The sequence below is a fragment of the Brienomyrus brachyistius genome, unplaced genomic scaffold (assembly GCF_023856365.1).
Source record: "Brienomyrus brachyistius isolate T26 unplaced genomic scaffold, BBRACH_0.4 scaffold71, whole genome shotgun sequence".
Classification (NCBI taxonomy): Eukaryota; Metazoa; Chordata; class Actinopteri; order Osteoglossiformes; family Mormyridae; genus Brienomyrus; species Brienomyrus brachyistius.
Window position 1 is genome coordinate 228,575 of NW_026042346.1, and position 25,086 is coordinate 253,660.

The 25,086-nt window shown below is 48.9% G+C and overlaps 3 protein-coding genes across 5 annotated transcripts in view; 1 reads left to right on the plus strand and 2 right to left on the minus strand.

The window, feature by feature from the left end:
• The window catches only part of camkmt (calmodulin-lysine N-methyltransferase), a 62,809-nt gene extending 51,621 nt beyond the window's left edge, over positions 1–11,188 (minus strand). The window contains exons 1-3 of the mRNA XM_049002750.1: positions 10,840–11,188; positions 9,467–9,645; positions 9,181–9,245 (exon numbers count right to left, since the gene is read on the minus strand). Of these exons, the coding sequence (XP_048858707.1) occupies positions 9,181–9,245; positions 9,467–9,645; positions 10,840–10,998 (403 nt within the window). The 5' untranslated portion in view covers positions 10,999–11,188. The remainder of the gene's footprint in view (positions 1–9,180; positions 9,246–9,466; positions 9,646–10,839) is intronic.
• A 158-nt stretch (positions 11,189–11,346) lies between these two features.
• On the plus strand, positions 11,347–19,782 carry prepl (prolyl endopeptidase like). 3 transcript variants are annotated; one of them, XM_049002678.1, is made up of 14 exons: positions 11,347–11,711; positions 12,046–12,174; positions 12,314–12,380; positions 12,687–12,887; positions 13,294–13,420; positions 13,507–13,723; positions 13,975–14,166; positions 15,945–16,148; positions 16,452–16,627; positions 17,102–17,318; positions 17,449–17,598; positions 18,473–18,599; positions 19,313–19,401; positions 19,574–19,782. In XM_049002678.1, exons 1-14 carry the CDS (start codon positions 11,592–11,594, stop codon positions 19,637–19,639), a joined length of 2,082 nt encoding a protein of 693 aa, XP_048858635.1. In that variant the 5' UTR covers positions 11,347–11,591; the 3' UTR covers positions 19,640–19,782. The 3 variants fall into 3 exon arrangements, 1 of the variants encoding a protein (XP_048858635.1); XR_007388166.1 differs by having other exon boundaries at positions 12,085–12,174; positions 18,473–19,401; XR_007388167.1 differs by lacking the exons at positions 19,313–19,401; positions 19,574–19,782 and having other exon boundaries at positions 17,102–17,323; positions 18,473–18,610.
• Positions 19,783–20,068: 286 nt separating this feature from the next.
• On the minus strand, positions 20,069–24,773 carry slc3a1 (solute carrier family 3 member 1). The gene is made up of 10 exons (XM_049002677.1): positions 24,174–24,773; positions 23,354–23,533; positions 23,137–23,279; positions 22,928–23,053; positions 22,072–22,191; positions 21,621–21,745; positions 21,331–21,532; positions 21,024–21,200; positions 20,817–20,936; positions 20,069–20,637 (listed from the first exon to the last, which is right to left on the minus strand). Exons 1-10 carry the CDS (start codon positions 24,571–24,573, stop codon positions 20,209–20,211), a joined length of 2,022 nt encoding a protein of 673 aa, XP_048858634.1. The 5' UTR covers positions 24,574–24,773; the 3' UTR covers positions 20,069–20,208.
• Positions 24,774–25,086: the final 313 nt, after the last annotated feature.

Here is a 25,086-nt window from a genome sequence, read left to right on the forward strand (position 1 = left end):
TAGCGCTGGCAATTGTAAGAAGATGGCTGGTAAATCGTCCTGACTGCTGCTGTGGGGCGGGAGCGACTCTTCCCCCCCGCTGTCGTGTCGAGCTTCTCACCAGAGCGCTGTCGGCCACAATGCAACGTTGTAGGATACAGGACAAAAATAAAAAGTGTCTAAGGACCTACCCTCCCCACCCCCCCACAGGCACAGTGAGTCTGTCACTTGTCAGATGTGGGCTACACCCCAACGCCCCGGTGGTGTGGAAACGGCGCTCAGATCGACTCAGGGAGTCCAGTCCACAGGAACAGTGGCACTGAAGAGCCTGCAGGTGGAGACTGGGGTGGGGCGGCTGGCGGCTGACGTACGAATCTGTGGGGACGCACAATTAGGTGCAAAATAGAATAACAATAATAATAATAAAAATAATTTAAAAAGCAGACTGAGCGGGACAAAGGCGTGGATGTCCTCATTTACGGGACGCGTAATTGCAGGTGAGCGGGACAACAGAGTTAAGTAGCGTGAGTCGGTGCGGGTAGTCACGATGGAGTCGCTGGGAGGTGGGGGCTAAGCGACAGTCTCGGCATCCATTAAAAGTCCACCAATCGATTTCAACCCCCCCCCACCCCCTCCCCGACTCTTTGTCTTTTTTCAATCAGGCAATTATCCCAGCCTGGTCACCCTCCACCCCAAGAAAAAGACGACCTCAGAGCCAGCCTGGTCCCAACCTGTAGACAGGCTGACTAGTGACGGGACGTTACGGTGTTGAAGCAGGACTGGTTGCCACAGTGACAGGGCAGATCCGGGTCATGCTCTGACAGTACGGCAAGCCACAGGGACAATGGGTATCGATGCTCCGCCGCTGTGTGGCTTCCTTAGTCCGTGCGCCCGTCTGGCCCGTTTGGGTGTGTGGGGGGTCTTTATCAGCAGTGGCTTGTTTGCTCCGTGACCTCCCCCCACCACAAGGCCAGTTTTTCTTCAGAGCCAGCATCACGGGTTGCGTAGTCTCAACCAATTACACTCTGACACAGGGACAACACTTAACACTATAATGGTTCCAAGTAACAGAGCTGTCCTGCCCCCCCCCCCACACCCACGAACCTCCCACACACACTCCTAAACAGAGTATATACTGCAGACACTCCTAAACAGAGTATATACTGCAGACACTCCTAAACAGCGTACATACTGCACACACTCCCAGGGCTGCCTCCATGCACCTCGGGCTGCCCTTGCATGAACGTGACAGAAAGTCACCTTTGTCTCTTGTCCTTTCCTCCTGGGTGTGTGTAAGGGGGCAGTAGGTGTCGTTTGAAGCTTCCTTTTACATGAAAGCTGGACTCTTATCAAGATTACTCAGACACGGCAATGCTGCCCCACCAGACACACACACACGTGTGAGCAGACACCAATCACTTGGGCCCAGCTTTCAGTTAATGGACGTGAAATCAACCGAAGGCAGCAAACCCCATCGCTATGGTTACATACACAAGCAAGCAGAACCCAACCTCCCTCTCAGTCCACGCCCAGCTGACTTAAAATGCCTCATTCTCACTTTTTACATATTGTAAAAATGTTGCATATCAGGGCAGGGAACCACCTAAAATGGCGGGCATTGGGTTGGTGAGATGGTGGACACGCGCAACCTGTAGGTGGCTAGCACCATCATTGCAGAGATGTCGGAATGTTCTGAGGTCTCATGCAAGGGCGAAGGCAGAATCTATCACCTGCACCCTGCCCCCCCAAGGACCCAAAGCACACACCCATGAAACATGTCGGCCAATCCTGCACAGGAAACAACAACCCCTCCCGTCTGCTAAGCAGCTAAACAACTGAAAGCTGGTAAAAAGCTGGGGGGCCTAACAGCATGTCCATTCCTCTGGGGGGGGGAGGAGCAGGACCAATACTACCACTCCATCCACTCCAAAAACACTACGCTCCCCCAAATACATAGGATACCCTCCCCCCTCCCCTTCACACCTACATTTCGATTTGGCCGTTTACCAGAACCAATGTTTCACACTCGGTGTCAAAACGCAGGGGAGTCACTTGAAATTTACCCTGACGCTGTTTCCCGGCTGCGAGTCTCCAGCGACACAATCGGGACGTTACGCCGACCAATTAACCGGCCCTCCAAATAAAAGTAATTAGTGTCCCTATTGTGTAACGTCTGTGAAAAGCCACTCGGAAAATCTGCACAAACAACTCAAGCCAAACAGTGGCCAGGGAATGTGTGTGTGTGTGTGTGTGTGTGTGCGTGTGACCAAATTATCCCACAATGTGATAAAAACGTGTAACTTTTTACATTGTGGGGACATTTTCTCAGGCACCACAAGGATAACCTCAAAAAACCTCAAACAAAAATGCCAAAATCCTGTATTTTCTCTGATTACTTTTGGTTAAGGTTAGGGCTGGGTTAGGGTTAAGGCGTCATAGTCGAGGTTAGGGTCATGCCCATAGAAATTATAGTTCCTATAATGATATGAATACATGGACACTGTGTGTTTGTGTGTGTATGTGTGTGCGGACACTGCCAGACAACACTTCCCTTAATACACATGGTGGGGGATTCAGGTTAGCAGGGGCTACTGAGGGGGGTAGCTGGTAGATAGGCACCCCCCACCCCTAAAACATTGTAACATCACATTTTTTTGGCACAAAAAAGGGCCCCCTCTATAAACTTATGTCCGCCTGGTCTGAGGCTGAGCCCCTAACTTGCAACCATGCAGGACCTGCCTTCATCATTAACCCCCCCCCTAACCCACACCCCCTCCCACCCCATCTACACCTGGAGAAAAGCACAGTGGGAAGGCCTTCAAGCTTTCAGTTAGGAGCTTGTTTCCACCACAGTCCCCCCTGATAATCCTGCCGGCAGAGCAGACGAGGGTGGTGGTGGGGGGGGGGGGGGGGGGGGTGCGTGGTGATAAACCCCCCCTCTAATTCGAGCCTCTGATTAGTACACTTAATTCAATACATTTTCTGAAGCATGAACTCCGGTAATAAATTACTTCTTCTTTCCGCGAGAGATTACTTCTGGGAGCGAGGCTTCCCTGGGACCAAATCCGCCCATTTCTCCGACACAAAAGGCAAGGAATAAGCACGGAAGCAGGGCCCCCGTGACCAGTGCTGCCGCACCCTTCCCAGCGGCCTCCGCACAAAGGCGGAGCACAGCGTATCGCCGGCACTGAGAAAGAAACGAGAGCGGACGCACTCCGACAGCCCGCGGCAGCCATGCACACCCAATCACGCGCTGTGTAACACCCCGCCACGCCTCACCCCCGTCGTGTCTTTATTTTAAGTAATTAACAAATTTGGTAAAAAGAAAAAATAGACCTGTTAAATTGTCCTTTTGTAAACCGAGAGCTCAGTGTAGGACGAGTTTTTAAAAAAGAGGGAGGAGGCCTCGTCCTGGAAAAGCAGTGATGCGGCACGTCAAGAGCGCCTACGGAGAGGCACGTCATGACAGCCCCAGTGCATAATCTCCCGCTCAACAAACAAGTGGGGGCCCCGGGGGTGTCAAGGCCCGAGCAGCCCAAGCTGACACCCCGCTCCCGCGCCGGAATGGGCCATGTTTGCGGCCTTGCCGTAATTAACACCGCCATCTTCAAAACCCAGTGACTGGACATAATTGCTTCTCTCGTTTTTTCCCCCATCCTTTTCTCCGAGCCAGGCTCTCCCCTGCGAGAGGCTCCTACTGAGGCTTTCGGGCTGACTGGGCAAACACAAAAGGTTGGGGGGGGGAGGTATCAGGCGGGGCAAGGGGGGCTTGATCAGCTCCAAGCTGCCCGGCGCTCATATTGGCCGTCACAGAAGAGCTGCCCAAGTGAGCGCCTTTCAGGGACGCATGGCGGCCGCAGGAGCGCCAAGGCCCCGTCCCTCGAGCGGGGGGGAGAGAGCACCGAGACAACCGCAGGCGCTCAGGCAGGCGTACACCAACAACGCAGGCATGCACGTATACAGAGGTGCACATGCAGGTGTACACCAAGAACGCAGTCTAGCGCGCATACGGAGGCACACACGCACACGCTAAACAGACAAAAAATGTGTTCTTACACATTTCCTACTCTCCTATCTCCGCTCTTGGAGTTGAGACTGCAAGGATTTCCCATGGGGGCCCCCACCGGCTCAGCCACATTTATTTAACGAGGGGAGACACACGGCTGACGGTGGAGGGCCCTGCCACGAGCACGGCCGAGGCATCAGCCGGGGAGCGGTGGTGAGCGTCACTCCAGGCAGTTTTCATGTTTGATATTAGCACCGGTGCTAAAATGCAGAATAACAAGACAAATGCCTGTGTGGGGGGGGGGTCTCACTCGGTGACGGGGGCAGCTGCATTTGGGTGTCAAGTGGCAACACTTCCAACAGCCGTCAGCGATGAGAGTGGCGCGGGACAGGGGCAGTTTAGCACCAATCAAAGCCGGAAAGTTCCCAGGAGTCGCACCATGAAGGGCCCAGAATCACTCAGTCTAAGGAATCACCCTCCCCTTTAAAACACAATATCAGGTTTGTATCCCTTCTACGGCATGACGGAAGGGCTGGGAGTGTGTGCTGATGCTTCAACAGAGAAAGCGCCAAATCATGGTTAACAAATGGACAATTAGCAGGACACCCCGCTAGAACGGCGGGGGCTATCCCAGCGGCCTGGCTTTGGGGGGAAGCCTGCCCCCACGGGAACAGACAGCCTTGTCAGATTCCCAACCCCGGCCAAGATAAACAGCGCGCTTGCTTTAAAACACTGTTGGGTGTTTAGGGTCGGCAAAGACACCGGGTGACAACGGCAGGTTCCGTGGCACTGGGCAAGAAACTCCCGCTCTCACAGGGCAGGGTGGGGGGACAGGGGGCGAGGCCTGGTCCGAAAGGACTCCACATGCGGACCTACATAGCCCTAGAGAGACGCAAATTAAGAGCAGCATGTTAATCACTTCTCCTGCAAATGGGTGTCAGTGCGGGAAGGCAGAAGGCATGAGCTGCCCTCCTCACTGGTGTGCTCCTGATGTGTGTTGGTCAGGCGACCAGGTGAGAGACCGTGTTCCGCTGCCAAATTTCACTCCGTTCAGTTTTCACTAATGAGGTCAGTCTGGGAACACGTTTGCCTTTTGGTCACCGTTTCTATCCCAGCCATCTCACCACACTCCAAGTGCAATATTTGTCTAACAATTACGTGCTAGCCAGCATGGTCTTGTTCGCTTTCCTCACTATTTTTCAGGTGCAACCCCACCGCCCCCAATCGGTAGTTGGTTTCTTCCAAATCCCCCCAGTGCTGCAGCTCATAGGGTTACCACCACCACCAGCAGGGAGAGGGGGAGCCAGTGACCTCTCCTACCTGCTGTCCCCTGTTAGCTAATCTGTGGTAACAGTAATTACTCAGAGCAACAGCGGCAGTTGCTCAAAGGAAGGGCCGCAGATGGAGGGTAAAACATGGCTCCTTATCTGAGCACTCCTAAAGAGGCGGAGGTTGTTGCAGGGAGGAGTTTCGAGGGCAGGTATTGGTCAAGTGAGAGAATAAAAATTAAGTAATTAGGTAAAGCCACAGCTAAGAGACTGGGAGGTCCTTCTTCAGTTCCTGCCAGGAAGCCATCTTTGCCACATAAGAAAGAGAGGGGAGAGGCAAGGCTACTCAAATATGTCTTTCTAATTACCATGGTATTACCCTGTTCACAATGCGGGGCCCATTCGCCCTGCGTGGATCCTCATTTCCTGCCTAATCCTGGCTCACCGGTCTGCCAGGGTACTTCCCGGCCCCCAGGCTTCCCCCACCCCCACCCTGAGCATTCCTTTCACTGGCCATTTACTTCCACGGTGTAGCCAAGCCCTGCAATCACCCCCCATGCCCCCAAGAACACAGCCTGAGGTAGAGATTGCGGGGTGGGGAGGTGATTTTTTGGGACGCTGCACTGATTCTGTAAAGACTAGAGTGCACAATAAACAATAGACCTTGAGCCGTGGGCTGGGTCTGGGTGGGGTGGAGGGGCAACCAATTACTTTCAGTTAAATTAGATGACAGGTCCCACCTCTGCCCAACTCCTGCTTGCAAATCTGTATGAACACCTAGATGGTCAGACATCAACCAGGACCACCTGACAACTTTCCTGGTCCAACATTTGCAACATGGTTGGGGAGGGGTTGCATTTCGAAAGACAAAATCAACTGGGCTTCAAATCCAAAACCAACAGAACAACCTGGATCAACACCTAAAAGATCATAAGAAGTTAGATTCCAAGTGACCTCATCCCAGGCTTGGTTTTCTCACAACATCCCACATCCTGTCGCTCTGGTCAGAGCTGGCTCTCTGTGCCGCGACCGTCCCAGACCTATAAAGTGCTCCACTAAGCAATCACTCCACTGGGTCTCCCAGATGTGAAGAAGCATCCCACCAATGGGACTGAATCATTCAGCAGATAAAACAAACGACTCTTAAAGCATTTCTGACAAGGGGCTTATTACACTGAATGAAGGAACAAGATTCAAGTCCTACAGTCAAAATGTAAAAATGCAATGAAAAAAAAGACCAGGTGTAAAAGGTCTCTTGTCTGAAAGCTACGCGTTGCCAACTCCGGCCTTCTCTCCCAGCCTGATGAATTTTCAGCAATTCTCAGTGTGAATGTCGGTGACTGCGGCCTGTGCTTTGAGCTTCTCTGCAGACCACACGCTGTAAACAGCACACTGGGGACCACCAATTAACCACCATCAAAACAAAAGTTAAAGAGTCAACAGAGACTGACAGAGTCTCAGCCCCGAGATCTAGCATCGCTCTGGAGGAAAGCCATTGTCTAACTGGATATAATTAGGAGTGGAGGAGTTTAAAATTTGCATAATGGTGCAAACAGGGGGTGGAGGAGGGGGTGAGGGAGCACGTGGGGGCCGGAGGGGGCAGCACCTCAAACAATTGCAGACCTTTGGAAGGATCCGCTGACAAGGTCTGAGCAAGCGCCGCGAAGTGAAGCCACAGTGGTACACCAGCGCCCCCGGTGCCAGATGCAGGAACATACTTACATATTGGCTGCATTTTCTGAGCTGAAATTCTTACTAGTGAACTGTAAGCAATGGGGACATTTTCAATTTCTCACTTTTTTCACACATAAAGATAGAAGTAGCTTTTTTTTTTAACACAGCAGCTAAAAATTAAGCGCCAATATGCAGGATTCCTATTGCGAGCAAAAATATTGACCAAATTCATCCATCCACCGTATAGCCTCTTATCCTGGACTGACCAAACTGTGCCAATACAATAATTAATTAAATCCTTCAGCGTGGAGAATAGACGCCAAGTCGGACGAGAGTGGACGCACACCGACAGCCCACGGCAGCTACGCACACCTCTCTCGAGGAGATTCCGACCGCAGTGGGGACTCTCAGAGGCAAACATACCGGCAAATTTCTAAAGCTCAGCCAAAAATGTGACTCGCTGAACTCAAACATGTGACAAAAGAGTAGCTAGCTCAATCCGAACCCGTGCTAAACCTTCACAGGCTGCCCACTCCTCCCCCCTCACCCCAAACCACCCATTGTCTATGTTCTGATCCGCCCAGGGGACGGGACCAGCTAAATCCACAAACTCTTGCCCCTTGCCTCCCCAAGTGCTGGGCCACGGTGGCCTCACGGCCTCTGGAGTGTGGATTACCTAAAGCCGGGTCGCCCGGCGCTCTAATCTGTGGAGAGCGACGGAGACTTATTTAAGGACAGCTTTGGAAGAATGGGAGGCGTTGAGTTTCTGCTTGTACAGTCATTAGGGGCATTTGGGATGTGCAGGGAGGGGGCAAGAGACAGGGGGCAGAAGCACAGCTCTAAGCACAATGAGCACCCACCCCCCACCACCCCCACAACCGATCCGGCAAAAAACTTGGGAAATATTTGGAGCTACTAATGCGTGAGATCAATTAGGTGGTTGAGAGGAGGGCTTGAAAGAGTCACCACTGACCTCACCAACTGGAATTGGGCTGGGGGGGGGGGGGGTGACCCCCTCCCCTAAACTCCCCCATGCCAGCCAATCTGCCCCCGTGGTTTATCTCTGCCGCTGTCTAAGAACTGAAGAGTCAGAGCCTGGTCAACCATGTACTGGGGTCACTGGGAGGTGGATCTGGAATTCCAGAATTCCACCATAAGGAAGGTCTGCTTCCTCTTCCTAAGACGAACCTTAACCCTTTTGAAGAAGGACTAAGCCGAAATAGCCACTCAATACCACAAGCCACCCTTAACATTTGCCCTTCAAGAAAAAAAAACACAATGTAGGATAGTCTATATGACTCTGCATCCCTACTCACTTAGAGATGATCCTTGCTTAAGACTGTCGCATTTGCAAACTGTTTTGTCATTTCATAACTTTATATTCTCCTACTTCTGTGAGTTTCAGCCCCATAAATGCATCACGGCTTGATTGTATGTTCCCCCCCCCTTCCCTGACACACGCACAAATGTCCACCGCGTGGCTACCATAAAGTCCAAAGAGAAATGTAGCCCTTTAAAAAACTAACAGAATAAATAGTGTGGTGTGGGTTTCTGCAGCGATGGTGGGGGGGGGGGGGGGGGGGGCTCAGCTGGAAACCAGATGAACCACGGCTGCAGAGAATGACAAGAAATGCAGAAATCAGCACGCTGCCAGAGCTGCTGCAGATGCTGCATTCCTCCATGCCAGCAGGGGGTGATAGCTCCCCAGCATGTCCTGGTTGTGTTACTTAAATCAAGCCCAAAAATGCCACTTTGCATAAAGATACCAGTAACAAAGCTGACGTTTTGGGAATCGACGTAGGGTAGATACGAAAAGACCTGGCCATGCTGTGACCTGTTTAAGGCCAGCTTAACAGGAGACGGGGTTGGCTAAGCATCTGACCCCTCTCACAAATGGTAAATTATTATTTAATGCGTGAATGTGGAAATTTTATCTGGGGGGCCGTGGAGCTTGGCTTCGTGTTGCTGATGGAATCTGTCCCTCAGGGAAAAATTACGGGACCCCTGAGTCAGAAGCTAGACAGATGGATGGATGGATGGATGGATGGATGGATAAATATAATGTGCCGGTTCTCTCTGACACCCAGAAACATTTTTCCTTAATTTCTACAGCTGTAATTCTCCTAATTCACTACCGATTTCTTTATTAATATATAACAGTGGCTATTATTTAATTTACCTCAAAAAAAGTCAGTGGTAACTGTGTTTCATTATAAATGTCTAGAAGGATGTGTGCGGGTCTGTTGTACTCACAGACATTTCCGGTGTTGTCAAAACTGTTAAGGACCTCGTCCACTCTGATGGGTCCAAGACTGTCTCTGAAAAAAAACATAAGGGTAAGGGACAAGCTTAAAGAAATTCATTTCAGAGCCCTAGGGCGCTCGGGAGTGTGCTGCAGTGAACTGCCAGTAGAGGGAGACAAAGAGGAGATGAAATGAATCACGTTGACTGACAGCAGTGCGGCATGCAGTTGACAGAGCGCCTATCTGATGCTCCACGTGACTTGGATGACTAGGCCCATCATCCCTGCACGGCTCACCTGAGGAAGGCACTGAACTGTGGGAAAGAGGCACTTCTGTATTCAACCCAGGTCCCACATGAGGGGCTGTCGGCTGGGGAATCTGTGACTTTTGTCCTGGAAAAAAGGTTGAAGGTAGAGAACCGACGGATGGACACTTGCTGGACATCCTCACTGTTCAGCTGCTTCCTCTTCAGCACCTGTGAACCAGGGAGCCTTTTAAGTACACGGCCACCCTCTCACGTGACACAGGAAGGCACCACTTTATTACCTGACCTGAACACGCTTCTGGCCATCCACCACTAAACATCACACCAGCTATTTCGCATGTCAACTAAACCTAGCTCAGAAATTAAACCACACCAACAGTTATATGGGATCTGCTACACTCAGACTAAGCTGTACAGAAAAAAAACGAAGGAATCACTCAGCGTAAACGCTAAAATGCCTATTTATACATTTATGTCACACTGACATTTATTTATTTTTATATACCCGACGCAACGCACAAGTGAGTCGAATCTAGCAGCACAGTAAACCTAGCATGATGCAAACCATTCACAACCCGATCTAAAAATATCTTAAACGGTGAATCATAGAAATCAAGCCATTATTACCTTACGCTTTGTTTTAATGAGATTCTACTACTACTACAATAATAATAATAATAATAATAATAATAATAATAATAATAATAATAATAATTGTTGTTGTTTTGCTGTAACGGTTGAGGATAGCTCTAGGTTGACTTCAGTTAGGATTAGAGGAGAATGCCGGAGGTTCACCTTGCTGGATTTTTTATTTTTAGGCATCCCCAGGGTGCCGCGCTGGTCCCCCACATACAGGACAATTCCCCGAGCAATGATCACAGCCTCTAAAGCGCCGCGTCACGGACACGGCGGCCAAACTGAGCGATTAAATAACAGCAAACTAGGACACACAGGTGACCCTGGCTCACGGTTACAACAGGTATCACAGCTCGAAACAGCTGGTGATATAACAGTAACTTCAAATGACCTTTCCGGTCTACCTAAAATTTCAATCGTTCTCTTCATTTCTTCCCATTAAGTGGACACACTTGTTGTACACTGACCTTTTAGCCACACAGATAGGCAGAATTAACGAGATTGGTTTGGTTAATAACTAATAACTGAAATAATATAATCTAAAATGTGCTTTTTGTAGCACGTTACCCTAACCGCATACGCAAGTGACTAGATGCTTCGAGTGTTGACATATGATAGTAAGGCTTTGGGGAAGGAAGGATGGACAACGCTAGCTATTACGTCGCGGGCTGAATAGCGACGTACAGGACGTACATTCTACGCTATTTGTGCATGGAGCATATAAAGAATATAACCGTTATTACTGAGGTAGACGTTTAAGTACTTCACCTGTCTAAGAAGACTCCAGCGAGCCCGAGCCACGACAGTGCCACAGTTTTTATCCTTGCCGGACTGCTGTTTGCCGTCGATTTCCTTTGACACCGCCGATCCCGGCATATCTTTCTTCATGTACAACTCTGGGACACCTGTTGTCGGGTTGTCGTCCATAATCTTCTAAATATCGGTTTAGGGAACAATGGTGGAATCTGAAAAGGGGGCGTTTTCACAGTGATAACCTTCTCATCTGTCAGTCTTCATCAACGCTGGCGCTCCCGCGCGCCTGCTAGAGTCAGCGGCGGCGGCGTAGCTCGCGGCATAACGCACAGCGCTAGAAAGCATGCCACTTCCGTACACTTCCGTCTCGCTTCGGAATTAACAGACAAAATCAATTCATTTCCGGCACAGTCGAACTTTGCTTACGTTGCTGCTTAGTGTGAGATCGGAGATAAATTACTTATGCCTTTCGCGACGTCATCGAGAAGCGCTGATACGTGCCCCTACCGGCACATGTAGTGAACGGCAAGTTGTATCCTTCTGCACGTAAAACTGCGCAGTGGTAGTGTAATGAAGCTGGCGGGAGATTAGTTAGTCTAAAGTGTGGCAGAATGGTTGTTTCGAAGTTTTATTTATTATTTATTTATTAAAAATAAAATTCAGCAATCCTATTATATTGGTTCCGAATTGAAATGTTTTGTGATCTGTAAGGATTAGGAAGAAACAGGCTTGTTTTGAGTTCCTGCAGAGATGACATATCCAGCGACATGATCATCTTTCGTTGCACGTTGCAGTTTATAGCATGGGGTATTGGGAGGTCGGTTCTCAGCCTTCGCGGTAAACACTGGCCATTCTGTCAGACACGATCGCGACGAAGCGGCAGCGCGGTAAGACTGACGCGTCTGTCAGTACCAGTCGGATGTAAAGAGTGTGAACATACATTATGAATGAATTTACAAACGGGGTCATGTACACAACAAAGATGGCAGAGGTAACTGATAATGTAATAAGAGATTGAGGCACACAGCGATTGTGTGATCATTCACACGATCTGCGCCGTGTTACCGAAGTCATACTTTGACATACAAGGGTAATGTTTCACAGAGTTTATACCTAACACCAATGTCTGTACATAATCCTGATACAAAAAAATAATACTAAATAATGTAGGCATATAGCTATTTTCTCTGGTCACTTTTGTCTTTTTGTTAACGTTTATAGGGAGTTTCTTCTTATCTTTTGGAAACTTCTAAGCAACAGTTGCAAAAATACAGGGACCAAGAGCGTTATTTCAAGAGGAAAGTAAGGGATGCGTACCAGAGGTTTTCAGAAGTTCCCGATAACACTGTGGTGGGTTTTCCCGTCTTCTACATCTTAGTAAATGAAACATTTAACCCCATCGAGGGACTATGGTGTGTACGAGTTGTTTTACATTGAATATGCACCCCCTTCATGTGTTACTGTTGACTGTTTCCTGTGTTGTCTGTAGATTCAGGGACGACATCATGTATACTTTGAAGAAGGAGGAAACATTTACAGAATGGGAATTGGACAGGGTAAGTTGTAGGCTTGTTTTTAGAATCTTAAGCTCAGAGACATAATCTCTCTAAGGACTTTCAAACCGAGAGTTTTATCCTCATACATTGTTAACATAGACAGAGAGCTAACAGTATGGTATTTTCTTGTCTGGTGGGAGGGGCCTGTGTCCTGATGGACCATACATGCCATATTTGAATCCCTTAGCAGGAAAAGGGGTAACAAAGTACAAAACAGTTTTATCATATAGTGTGTGATTGTGCAGGTGTATATATCTCACACAGGGACAAACTACAATTCCAATGTGTGTCTACACATGTGATCAGGTAACCAGGATGTGCAGGACATTCTGGACACCTCCAGCGGGGGGAGCCTGCAGCGAGTTCGCCTTTCCCCTGGGGAGCATGCCCTGGCTGCCACCGTGAAGGACTGCGGGAGCGAGGAAGCCAAATGCCTCGTCTTAAGGCTGGGAGACCCTCCTGACCCCCCCCGACTGTTGCTCCAGCTCGATGGTGTCTTCAGCTTCGGTCAGAGAGGAGGAGCCCCATACATTTCTATTAAAGCCGTATAGTACTAAAATGAGAACAAGCCAGTTGATATTTAAAGTTTGCCTTCCCCAACAAATGCAGTGTATGTTAACATTCTGATCATTATTCTTAAGTTGCTATGGAGACAGTTGTCCAATCGAATGCTGATCAGATGATGTCAAAGTAATAAGAAAGATACAGAACTTATGTTAGCCCCAGCAGTAAAATTGTGGCTTCCGGTTCCTTCTGCAAATCAGCTTTGAGTGATTGGGGAGAGTAGCATGTGCTGTATCATCAGGGTGAGTCTTGTTGTTTCAGCTAAACTGAGAGGTGTTTCAGTCTGTGGTTCCTCCCAAGAGCAATGGATGACCTTACAGCCATACTTCTGCCTGTCTTCTGTGTGTAGAGTGGGCCTCTGATGACGTCCTGTTCTTCACCAGCATGGAGAACCTCAGAAGTTGCCGGGTCTTCCGCCTAGACTTTGGGAAACCAGAGCCGCAGGCCGTCCTGGTGTATGAGGAACGAGACCCTGAGTGAGTCCTCAGTTTGCTCCAGGCCATAACTCGGCCCCAGAAGCGCTTCAGTTTTCCCAGCATGTTCTATGTCCATCGGCCCGCAGATTCTTTGTGGAGGTGAGCTGCACCAGAGACCGGAATTTGGTCACGTTGAACTGCAACAATAAAAGTACTTCGGAGGTGTGGCTTGTTGAGGCTGATGCGCCCCTGGCATGTCCCAGGCTCAGCCAGCCAAGGGTCTCCGGCCTGATCTATCACGTGGAGCACTCAGGCAAGCAGCTATACATCCTCGCTAACACTGCACCAGGCCAGGAGTACCAGGTGAGTTCTGTCCTCAGTAAGAGCTCCGCCCCTTGAAGAATCTCTACCCTCAGTAAAAGTCCCGCCCCTTGCAGAAGCTCCACCCTAATTCCCCGCATTTAACTATGCTGAAATCATTTGCATGAGTGTTCTTCACAGCTCATTAGTTGTACAGTTTTGATTTTCACACCAACAGAGTTCAGAAGACAGTGCATCTCCTAATGAGTAATGTGATCACTGTTGATGACTTGAACGCTTTTTGGGTCCACAAGGTGCTGAGTGCTCCCTTGGCCTCACCGGGCATGGAGAATTGGGTGCCTGTGTTCACTCCTGATGTTGGGACAGGTCTGAAGGACATGGAGGTGGTCCAGGACCACTGCGTTTTGGCTGTCCGCACCCCTGCTGGCCCACTTGGGCTGCAGGTGGTCCCATTGGCCGACCCATCCCAGGTCTACACTGTGCAGGTGAGAGCTAAAGTCTTTTGACCTGTATCTTGACAGGGGGATGTATGGCAGAATGGGTTTGGTATCCATGTCTGGTACTGCATGGGTTCGAATCCTGTAGCCAGCAGGGTAATCATATTAGTGCTGAGCAAGGCCTGTAAGTCTAACTGACCCAGGGGCACCAGACACTGGCTGACTATGTGCTCTGTCCCCTAAACTGGATATACCTGACTGCAAGGTGAGATGTACAAAAACTATGTAGCTTCACCACAACTATTCTTTACCACACGTACAACTATTCTTTTGAACTCTGACCCGAGTTCTACCCATATACACACTGGTTACCATAACCACACCATTCGGGATAACCACCCCCAATATCGGTGCAGGCTTTATGGCTGCACCAGAACACCGGAACACTATAGATGCTTTCACACCACAGGAACTTTTTTCAGGAACCAGAATCTTTTTTTCCAGAATTAGGAACTTTTGTCACTTTCACACCACATGAACTCGACTGTAGTTCCTCAGAAGATCCTTATTTCCTCCGGCTCCGTATTTTAGTCGCTACTCCATGCTAGTTACATTTCGTTCGAACACAAAATACTGGGGAGGCATTTACCATGGTAGCTTTCTGATTGGTTGACCACAACTTGGAAATTACTCGGAAGTGCAGGGAAAAGAGATACAATTAGCGAAGTAAAAACTGAGCAGATGGAATTATTTTTGTACCTCAATTAAATGCATCAATTAATATGTGTTTTTTTTGCATGCGTCTCTCTGCATCGGATAATTTGATCACTATCCGATACACTTTTGTCTAATATCGCTGGTACTGGCTGTTAAAGTTGCCAGTGCTTGTTAGTGGGATAACGTTACATTTTTTATTCTTTTGAAAACAAAAGATAGATTTGCTTGGCAGATTTCACAAGAATCATAAACATGTAGAGGGTCATATAAGTAAAATATAAATAAAAGGCTGGGTCCCATTTTGATCATGATCGATCTCCCCAATCAAAAAAGAATAACAAAATTACTTATTTATCCTCCCATTGTTTTGGTGTGGCGGTGTAATTTAATATGCAATTATGTGTGAAGTTTAACCTACGAGCTTTTTGCGTCTTCCATGCTTATTTAGCATAAAGGTCCCAGTTCCTGTTGTGTGGTGTGAAAGAGACACGAAAGTGGCCCGGAGCTATAAAAGTTCCCCGTCCAGAAGCCCAGGAACTTGTAAACAGGGACCAGGTTCTGTAACTTTGGTGTGAAAGCGCTTCATGTCACCAGAACTCTTTCCATATATCCTGCAACAGAGCTGAGCATTTCTAAAGGAGGACACACATTCACAGAGATAAAGAACAGCGTGTGCTGGAAAGGCTGTGAAATATGCACCCAGGGCAGTGTCCTCTGACCCCTGCGCTTTGGCAGTCAGCCGTTTTAGTGCCAGAGCAGGAACGTGAAGAAATGTTATCTACAAAGTTATATGTACATTTAAAGTTTATACAATCCTCCGCCACTGCAAATGGGATTTAACCTTTCTGTTAGCTCACTGATTAACTGTTTTTCTTTTATAGTAACATGCTCTTAGTCCTCTTGCCTGATGTAGTAGCATGTTTTTATAAAAAAGTGGGTGAAATTAAAGATATACTCTATATTGTAGAAAGTATCTGTGTGCATCCTACTGTGACAGTACGAGTGGGCAGTTTAAACTCACTCTTTATTGATTGTATTATTTTTGCTCCTCATTTATCTGTATGGAGGGTTCCTTGATTTCTTTCCTTTTTTGGTCACTTGTTGGTCAGCTCCCCCTATGGGCATGTGAGTTTGAGTCCCGCCCCTGCCTGGGATTGGACAGCCCCGCGTTCCAGTTCAGCCTCTCTTCCCCGGTGCAGCCGCCCCTCCAGTTCTCATACTGCCTGAGGGAGCGGCAGCTATTTGTGGAGGAGACCGCCGCTGGGCCCCCCCTCCTGGAGCACCATACTGCTCGGCTGGAGGCCCGCAGCCAGGTATCCCAGACCGATCACATACGTATCCCCGTCTACGAGTCATGCATGTGTGTGGCTTATGGTCATGTGATATAGGGGTGTGTTACTCTCTGCCAAGAGCCATCAAATGGGCTGAAAGGCAAACACTGGTCTGGACTAGGGGGAGGGGGGGAGTATCAGGTGACCAGGCACCAGACTGTCTGTCTGACCCACCTGCTGTAGTTAGAATACCAGCTGCATTGATACGTTTAACTGCGATTTGTGGAGACCAGCGTTTGTCGCTGTGCTGGTTCATAATCCGGATTTACCTCCCTTCACCACCAGGATGGCACGCTGGTCCCAATGACAGTTTTCCACAGAGCTCCCTGGGGAAACCTGAAGGGGGCGCCACTGCTGCTGCATGTATATGGGGCTTATGGCCTACACCTCAACATGGCTTTCAGCCCAGAGAAACAGCTGCTGCTAGAGGACGGCTGGGTCCTGGCCTACTGTCACGTTCGGTACTACGACTCCCAGCATGCCTCGGACAGTTAGGCCGAGGGATGCGCTGACATTTTTGCCGCTTCTTTTCTGGCCAAAGCAGAACCATGAAAGCAACATATCATGTGACGGATTCAAAAGCCATTTACTAAGTTGGGAACATGTTCAAAATGTCTAGCATAGCTGTATACATATCTCCTGTGTGAATGTCCATGAAATACGCAGATATAATCTTGCTGTATTTAAATAGCAACCTCCTAGATTACAATAAATGTCACACAAAATAGTTTAAAATATCATAGTCACATCTGAGTAAACAACCTGTATTGTGATTGAACTAAATGTTCAAAATATTTAGCGTTAATGGCACAAAGTGGTTTTTAATTTGTCTGTAATAGAACACGGGGGAGGCAAGTACTGTGGCTAATTTATGAGGGTCCCTCGGGGCCCGTTGTCCCTGCTGAGCATGTGACTGATGTTTCTGGGCCCTGTAGAGGTGGAGGGGAGCGTGGCCTAGGCTGGCATCAGGCAGGCAGTTTCCTGCAGAAATACAAGGGCCTAGAGGACCTGGCCTCCTGCATCCACCACCTCTATCAGCTGGGTGTTTCCCAACCTGCGCTGGCCAACCTTTCCACCCGCAGTGCCGGAGCCGTCCTAGCGGGGGCGCTGTGCAACCAGTATCCTGAGCTGCTGCGGACAATTAGCCTGCAGGTGAGGCATACACCTGTATGGGCCCTGCCTATTTCTGTGTAGTTAAATGGAAGCACACTTACTAATTAATGTTAATTATCATAGGTTGGGAAGAGTAACAGTGCATTTACAGAGTTCTTTGCCTGCTCAGGCGCCCTTTCTGGACGTCCTGGGCACCATGCAGGACCCCAGCCTTCCCCTGACCATCGAGGACAGAGGAGAGTGGGGCGACCCCCTGGCCGACACCCACCAGCGTGACACTGTGGCCTCCTACTGCCCATGTCACAACATCAAGCCCCAGGTGAGTCTCTTTAACCTTTAACACCTAAGAATGGCGTTGCTATAATCTTAATGTCTGTCCATCCTTCTGTCCATCCGTCCATCCATCCATCCATCCATCCATCCATCCATCCATCCATCCATCCAGGGCTCCAGACAAAAAAAACTTTTGGAGCCATTAGCTCCTAAACCCAAAATATTTAGGAGCCAAACACTTTTCTAGGAGCCATAATGTACATTACATGCCACGTCCCATCTCCGGTCTGCCTCACACTGCCTTTTCTTTCTCCTATCTGAGCTATCTGATCTGCCTATTGCCTTCTGCATTCTTATACATAACAACCTATAGCTTCTGGGATAGGCTCCAGACCCCATGCGACCTTGCATAGGACAAGCAGTTTCAGAAAACGGATGGAGGTTTGCACTTATTAATTTATAAATAAATTGTGTCTTTTGTACAGACACAGTGCAGTTATTAATGGTAACAGAAAAGTATTGCAGGATCTCTGAAATCCCATCCTTCTGGGACTCCATACTCTCTGCAACAGGTTGCCAGAATGTGTGAAGAGTTTCCAACACACCAATTTATCAAAACCCGCCTGATCTGATCAGTCTGTCTGGATTGATCGTATGATAATGTAGCAGGAAAGGCAGGCGTCAGTTAAGAGTGTCCATAATTAAAAGCTGCCACTTTTCATGCTTTATTTTTTCTCGTATTGTGAAAGGCAGTCACCATTGGCGACCGGAATGAAAGAATCTAGTTGCAATTGCGACCATTTCAGTCGCCATTTGGAGCCCTGTTATCCATCCATCCCGGTTTAAAATCCTAATATTCAGTAGTTTGAACTTGATTGTTCACCCACTAAGCTGGGGCACACGTCCTCTTTTCTTCACAGCGATACCCATCCATGCTGATCACAGCTTATGAGGGGGACAGGAGGGTGCCCTTGGCGGGGGTGCTGAGGTATGCAGAGAGGCTGGTGGCAGCGGCGCACGCGGACGTCGGGGGAGCCATCACAGCAGGTAAAGCGTAGACCCCACGCGTGTGTCTTTGAGCAGGCGTATGGGAGGTCAGAGCCAGCGCTGACAAACCGTTGAGATCAGCCGGTCTGCTCAGCACATTCGGCGTAAGCTCACGGGGTATGGCTTAGCCTCAGTCCTCTGAACGTGGTGCATCCCTCTGTCAGCAAATCATAGCTAATTCCCCATCGGTGAGAGTTTCTCCCCTCCATAAAAAGTGTCAGTCTAATCTCACGCTGCTAGATAACACCACCCTGATCCTCCACCTCCTCCACAGACACCGGGGGCCATTTAGACGCTATCAGGAGGAAAGATAAGGAAGGATGCAGCTCGTTCTGTCAAGGTCGATGAGGCTTGCAAAACGCAGCAGGAGTTAAACTTTGACTAGATTCCAGGCTTGAGAAGGACGACTTGGGTGTTTTCTCACAGATAAACAGTTTTCAGACTGGCCGTGACTTATGGATGAGCGAGTCTATTCAGACAGCATTAAAGGAAAGTGTTGGACACGGCACAGGTTAAGGCAGGGGAACAGCTAACAGGCAGATGGCTGATTATGGCATAGGGATGGTCCGGCTCTTGTACCTTTGAGTACATCTTCAGCACTTCCTCACTAGTGAAGTACTACGCGTTTAAATGGGTAGTGTTACACTGCTGGTCTAAATAGAAAATAATAAATAAAAATAATACAAGCCCGGGCGGTTCCATTTTGGTTCTAGGATCAAAAACTCCGCCATCTGTCATTCTGGACCTGCAGCCCGGAGGAGATCATTTCGGGCCAGACAACTTGGAGGCGTCCCTCAATGAGGTGGAGTTTAACACCCCCAATTAGACACTCCTTCCCAGTGAATGACGAGCAAAACAGAAACCGCCTTTTTGATCATTTTTATAAAGATCACGTTACATGAGCTAGGATTACGAACTGCGGAGAGCCTCACTGATCATTACCTCTGTGTTGTATTCTCCCCCCCACCCCCCAGACTGCCAGGCAGCTCGCATTCCTCTACGGTGAGTTAGGCTTGGGCCATGGCAGATACAAGGACTAACAGCAGCCAGAGGTGTGTTTGCGTGTGTGTTTGTGTGGGTGTTGCTCCTCACACAGACCATTTTGCAGCACTTTTTAATCTAACCTGAGATCGAGCGATACATGAATAATAATTAAAAAATAAAAACCGAAATGTATACTGAACAGAGCTGTTTCCTGGTTATTGAGGACAGGTGTGAAAGTGGCTATTTACCTTAAAAAGCAGAGGATCAGTATCACCTTTACTGTGCACAGGCAGGAGACCCTGCTGGTGGCGGGAAACTGACTGGCTGATTATGTGTGCGCTTGTCAGCACTGCGGGTGAGAGCTAAGGACTGAGTGTGTGCATCTACCTGTCTGCCTATTACCTGATATTGTGCGGCTATTATTTCTGGAAAACGTCCCCGGAGGGACAGTAAACCTTGAAACACAGACCTTGTGCGACGCTCCGTGAGGTGAAACGCTTCTTTTTAATGCGTGTCTGTGAAGGCAAGTGAATTTTCAATTTTAAAATGTGTGTGATACAGCAGAGTAACACACCTGGAGTCATCTTTGGCTCATACCCCATTTGCTGCCACCCTCTCGCTTCGTTCAGCATTTGTAGAGGATGTCCAGCTCGCTGAGGTAGCAGGCCTTTTCCGAGATGAAGCACTTGAAGGCGGGGTTGGAATGGAGGCGCCTCTGGGTGGAGTACCCCAGCAGCAGGCCCTCCCCACGGGCCGTCTCCAGGCGGGCCTTACGCCTGCGCTCTCCCCGTGCAGCGTAGTGCGTGCTCATGCGCACCGTCAGCTCATCCGGCAGCTCGGCCACCCAGGAGAGGTCCGTGACGGCGTCACGACCAAAGTTGAGCACCGCCAGAAAGGCCCGCGACAAGCCATCCAGCTCACGCACAAAGGCAAAGACATTGTCGTCACTCCACATGTAGCACATCCACCCCCGCTGCAGAGCCAGCTCGGCCTCCCGGAGCAAGCTAAGGGCCCGGTACTGCTGAAGGACTGATCCACTTTCATTCTTCTGCGCCTGGGGGGAAAACCGGGGGAGGTGGAGCTCATGGAACAGCCATGAGGAAGATAATATGCAATGAAGTCTCCTCAACACATTAACACAACAGTCAAGCCAATTGTAACACGGGGCGTCACAAAAAGCAGCTTCGCTGCTGAATTTGTCAGCAATACAGAAACATAAGCCACAGTTTCTACCTCCACATTGACCGTCTTGTAGTCTGGATGCACGGGGAGCCATGTTTTGTTGGTGCTGAATCCGGCATTTTCTGCCGCACTCCACTGCATGGGGGTTCTCTGGGGGTCCCGAGTGGAGTTCTGTCAGAGAGGACACTAAGGCTGGTAAACGCTGCCTACGCCAGTCATGAGAACGGAAGAGGAAGAGAACAGGGCCAGGGCACTTACTGGGTCAAATTTGCCGAAGGGGTCCTGCATCTCTGTCACGTTTACGTTCTCCATGCCGATCTCCTCACCGTAGTATGTGGTGGGTGTCCCGGGCAGGGTTAGAAGCATCATGTTGATGGCGCGCAAAAACTCGGCACCCGCGCTTGAGGAGATGCGAGGCTTGTCGTGGTTGCCAACCTAATCGTAGAAAGCCGCGCTGATGTTATAAGTCGGGGACAGAAAGAGAAAGCCAATGGCTCGACTGACTTGCCGCTGCAAACCACACGTGATGTGAAGCGCGGTGATGAAGTATGAGTGGGTCACCTACCACCCAGTTAGGCCACTTTCCCTCAGGCATGTTGGACATCCACCAGTCGACCAGATCAAAGGCTCCTTGACCAGACAGGTACTTTGGAAGGTATAGGAGGTAGAAGTTGAATGGGAAGTCACTTTCCCTGACGAAGGACGTCCCGTAATACATCATGGTCTTTTCGATCTCCTTGTAGTCATAGGACTCCGTTACCATGAACCTACAAAGTTGATGGATCATGTGAACAAAAAAGCTGTCAGAACGTCTCCTCGCCTCGGTGACCAGGGTGTAAGGAACATGATTCTGACCTGTACCGCCCCGGCTCCCGGCTGTACTTGTCTAGCTCCACCCGCCACCCTCGTATGATGTCATGCAGACCAGGCTGTGACGTTGTGTAGTCATGGTACAGTTCAAACTCTGTGTCCACAGTTTCCTTTTGGGGTGGAGGCAGACAACAAGACTGTCAGGAGAGCTCCTTCCGTTTCCTCAGACATCGTGTTATTTCTTAGGATTAGGGTATCAGGAGGACTGTGGCCAGATCCTGAGAAAAATGCCTCGATTAATCCCTTTTTAGTTGGCACTGGCTGTGTGCCCCTGACCTACTGTGGGATATGGCCAAAGTACAAATGCTTCCCTGCCTGGTGTCAGGTGTGTGACGTGCCTTTAGAACAATGCATAACGCTTCCAAGTGGAACGCGTTATACATCATCCTTGTTCCAGAAGGATATGCAGAATGGCTGGGAAGGTGGCGTTTCTTACAGGGGGCTGCTCAGGGTCAACCTGGGGCTCGTTCCTCAGGTGGGGGGCTTCCAGCATGTGCTTCACAGCATCCATACGAAATCCATCAACGCCCTTCTCCAGCCAGAAGTGGAGGACATCCTGAATTTTAGATAGACAGGTCAAAACCAGACTGGTGCAGATGTGAGTTCTACGGAAACACTGCCCAGTGTGGAGAGAAACCCAATCACTCCACCACGTTTCGGCAATTGGCTCCTCCAGCTGTCATTTACCTTCTGTTTTGACAGGATAGATTCATCGACTCTGAACAACAACCCTTTGGCACACAGAAACCTGGGCATCTCCATCTCTACTGGACTTTACTCTCCTGTCCAAGTTGTAAAATCGCTCTGCAAGGTAATGAGCAATGGTGGATGTTCCATATAATCAATAACTATGGTGAATGTGGTTACATATTCCTCCGTCCTGTTTCACGTTACCGAAACCTTCACCTCCCTATTCACACCTACATTCGACGTCATCCCCCTGTTTGTGTGATTAGTGGGAAAACTTATGATTATACCTCTGCTCTGTGCGAGTAATTTCTGACTGTCTCAGGGCCTGAAAAGCCAGACAAATTTTCCTCATGGGAAAGTGGATCTGAAAAGACAGCCCCAGGCCAGAGATAGGGTTACAGCACGGTTGCACAGGACATAATGGGACCTCTGTGACAGCCTGTGTGGTTGGTTCTGTTGTGTTTCCAGAACATCAGCGGGGTGCCGAGATTCAGATCAGTAGCAAGCAGCTGCCTCTTTCCCTCGCCCATCGGCCGAGTTAGACTTTCAGAGCATATGTCTAAAAAAAAAAAAAAGGAGGGAGGGGGGGCACATGAACGTACATTCATTTCCTTGATGACCCGAGGGTTGCGGAAGTTCAGATCGGGCTGCTCCTTCAGGAACTGATGTAGGAAACACTGGCCCCGATTCTCATCGTAGGTCCAGGACGAGTTCCCGAAAATGCTCACCTGCAGAGAAACGTGCATGTGGGATTTCATTGCACAAATGTTACGTTTTACTCTTGTAACCATGGTAACACCATTCTACTCACCCAGTTATTGGGCGGTTTAGTTCTACTGCAGTTTGCCCAAATGTAGTAATCCTCGTAATTCTGCGTATGGTTGCGGCTGAGCTGGAACCAGCGGTGTCGGTCACTGGTATGGTTGGGGATGTAGTCCATTATCAGCTTCAGTCCTGGGGAGGAGGAAAGCATTGTCACATTTTCAGAACCATTGTCCCCAAAGTGATGCTAGTCAGCTAACACTCACCTCTGTCATGCATTGCAGCCAGGAGATCCTCAAAGTCCTTCATTGTCCCAAAGAGGGGGTCAATCTCGCGGAAGTCCTCTACATCGTAGCCGAAGTCCTTCATGGGCGATTTGTAGAAAGGGCTGATCCACACAGCCTTTATGTTTAGGTACTCAAAGTGATCCAGTTTTTCCTTGATACCTTAATACAAGTGTGACAGCAAAAGACGACACTCAGAGGCTGACTGGCCAAAGCCTTTCAATAATGACACCACTAATTATGTGTTTTGAAGACCAAGCCTGTGACAACACCTAATGTAAAACATAGCTTGACCTATGAATGCTATCTAAAACCATGCATTAAATCGACCACATGGTGAGTATAACAGTTTTTCAAACAGGATTTTAATTAGGTTTCTTTCCAGGAAACTGCTAATGCTTGTTTGAAGCATGAACTTTATGGTCGTCTAATGTAGGTCTGTAAAATCAGCGGGACATTCAATTTGAGCAGTTAACTGGAGATGTAGGTTCTAATCCCCAAAACTGCTTCTATAATGACATGAAGCAATAATCTCTTTATGGTCGTCTAATGTAGGTCTGTAAAATCAGCGGGACATTAAATTTGAGCAGTTAACTGGAGATGTAGGTTCTAATCCCCAAAACTGCTTCTGTAATGTCATGAAGCAATAATCTCTTGTTTTTATGAGTGGCAAACATGGAAAAATAATAATATTCCTATTTTTTTTTAAGTCTGATTGGTTCAGTGGAAATAATGAAAACTTTTTTGCACCCCACGGCTAGTTTCCAAAAGCAAGTGACGCAGCTGCGGAGAAAACAGGTACCTCTGAGGTCTCCCACGCCGTCGTTGTCCGAGTCCATGAAGGAGCGCGGGTATATCTGGTATACAGGGGAGGTCTGCCACCAGCTAAGACACCGCGGAGACAAGGCGATTACCGTGATGGTCAGTGCGATCAAAGCCAGGGTTAGCATGATCGTCAGCCAGAAGAGAATCTCCCGGGGCAGCCGGTAGCACGGCTGGCTGGAATACAACAGCAGCACCTCTTTCGGCATGCCAGCGTAGGGTTTGATCTGCTTGAACCCGCTGTCCCGATCCTCCTGTCGCGCGGTCTCCTCCGGAGCACAGACCTGCTCCACATCTCCGGACTCCTCGTCCTGGAAGGTGGAGTTGTCGATACCCTCCTTGAGTTCCATCGAGCAGCCGTTCGGCTCTTCCAAAGGCATGGCGCTGGCAGGACAGGTCTCCTACGGCGTGTGGGTAAACGTCAAGCTCACAAGGTCCCGGCTCCCCCGCACTGATATGAACAAAGTGCTCTTGTTCGGGCACCGACTACCGGGTATTAGAGGGAGAGGTCGGGTGCAGAGTACAAGCCTCCGCCTTTCGGTCTCACACGGAGGCAATCGGTATGCCCTGTTCTGAGAGAAGGACGTTACGTCTCTCAAAACTTACCAATATTTTACTTTTTCTAACTGAAATTCTATTCAAATTAAAACGTGGATCCATTTTACAAGTTACCTATTAACAAAATCAGGCAACTGCTATTTTCTATGAATTAACCTGCTTCATAAAAACTTCATACTATTTTAATAAATTTTGCCTGGTTGGGTGTTGGTTGTCATGCATTTTAAGCAAAAAGAAAAATTTCAGTTTAACATTGTAGTTAAAAAAGCCATTGTCTTTTACCTGGGATAATTAAGTGAAATTACCTGTACACCTTGGTTGTTAGCAAAACCAAA

What these genes read in the sequence shown, in the direction of transcription:
- prepl (XM_049002678.1), top strand. Translation starts at nt 11,592, where the DNA reads ATGATCATCTTTCGTTGCACGTTGCAGTTTATAGCATGGGGTATTGGG. An exon ending in CGATGGTGTCTTCAGCTTCG is followed by an intron (nt 12,888 to 13,293) that starts GTCAGAGAGGAG and finishes TTCTGTGTGTAG; the next exon opens with AGTGGGCCTCTGATGACGTC. An exon ending in CACCAGGCCAGGAGTACCAG is followed by an intron (nt 13,724 to 13,974) that starts GTGAGTTCTGTC and finishes TGGGTCCACAAG; the next exon opens with GTGCTGAGTGCTCCCTTGGC.
- slc3a1 (XM_049002677.1), bottom strand. Translation starts at nt 24,573, where the DNA reads ATGCCTTTGGAAGAGCCGAACGGCTGCTCGATGGAACTCAAGGAGGGT. An exon ending in CGGCGTGGGAGACCTCAGAG is followed by an intron (nt 23,534 to 24,173) that starts GTACCTGTTTTC and finishes ACTTGTATTAAG; the next exon opens with GTATCAAGGAAAAACTGGAT. An exon ending in GAAAGTGGCCTAACTGGGTG is followed by an intron (nt 21,201 to 21,330) that starts GTAGGTGACCCA and finishes TTCTACGATTAG; the next exon opens with GTTGGCAACCACGACAAGCC.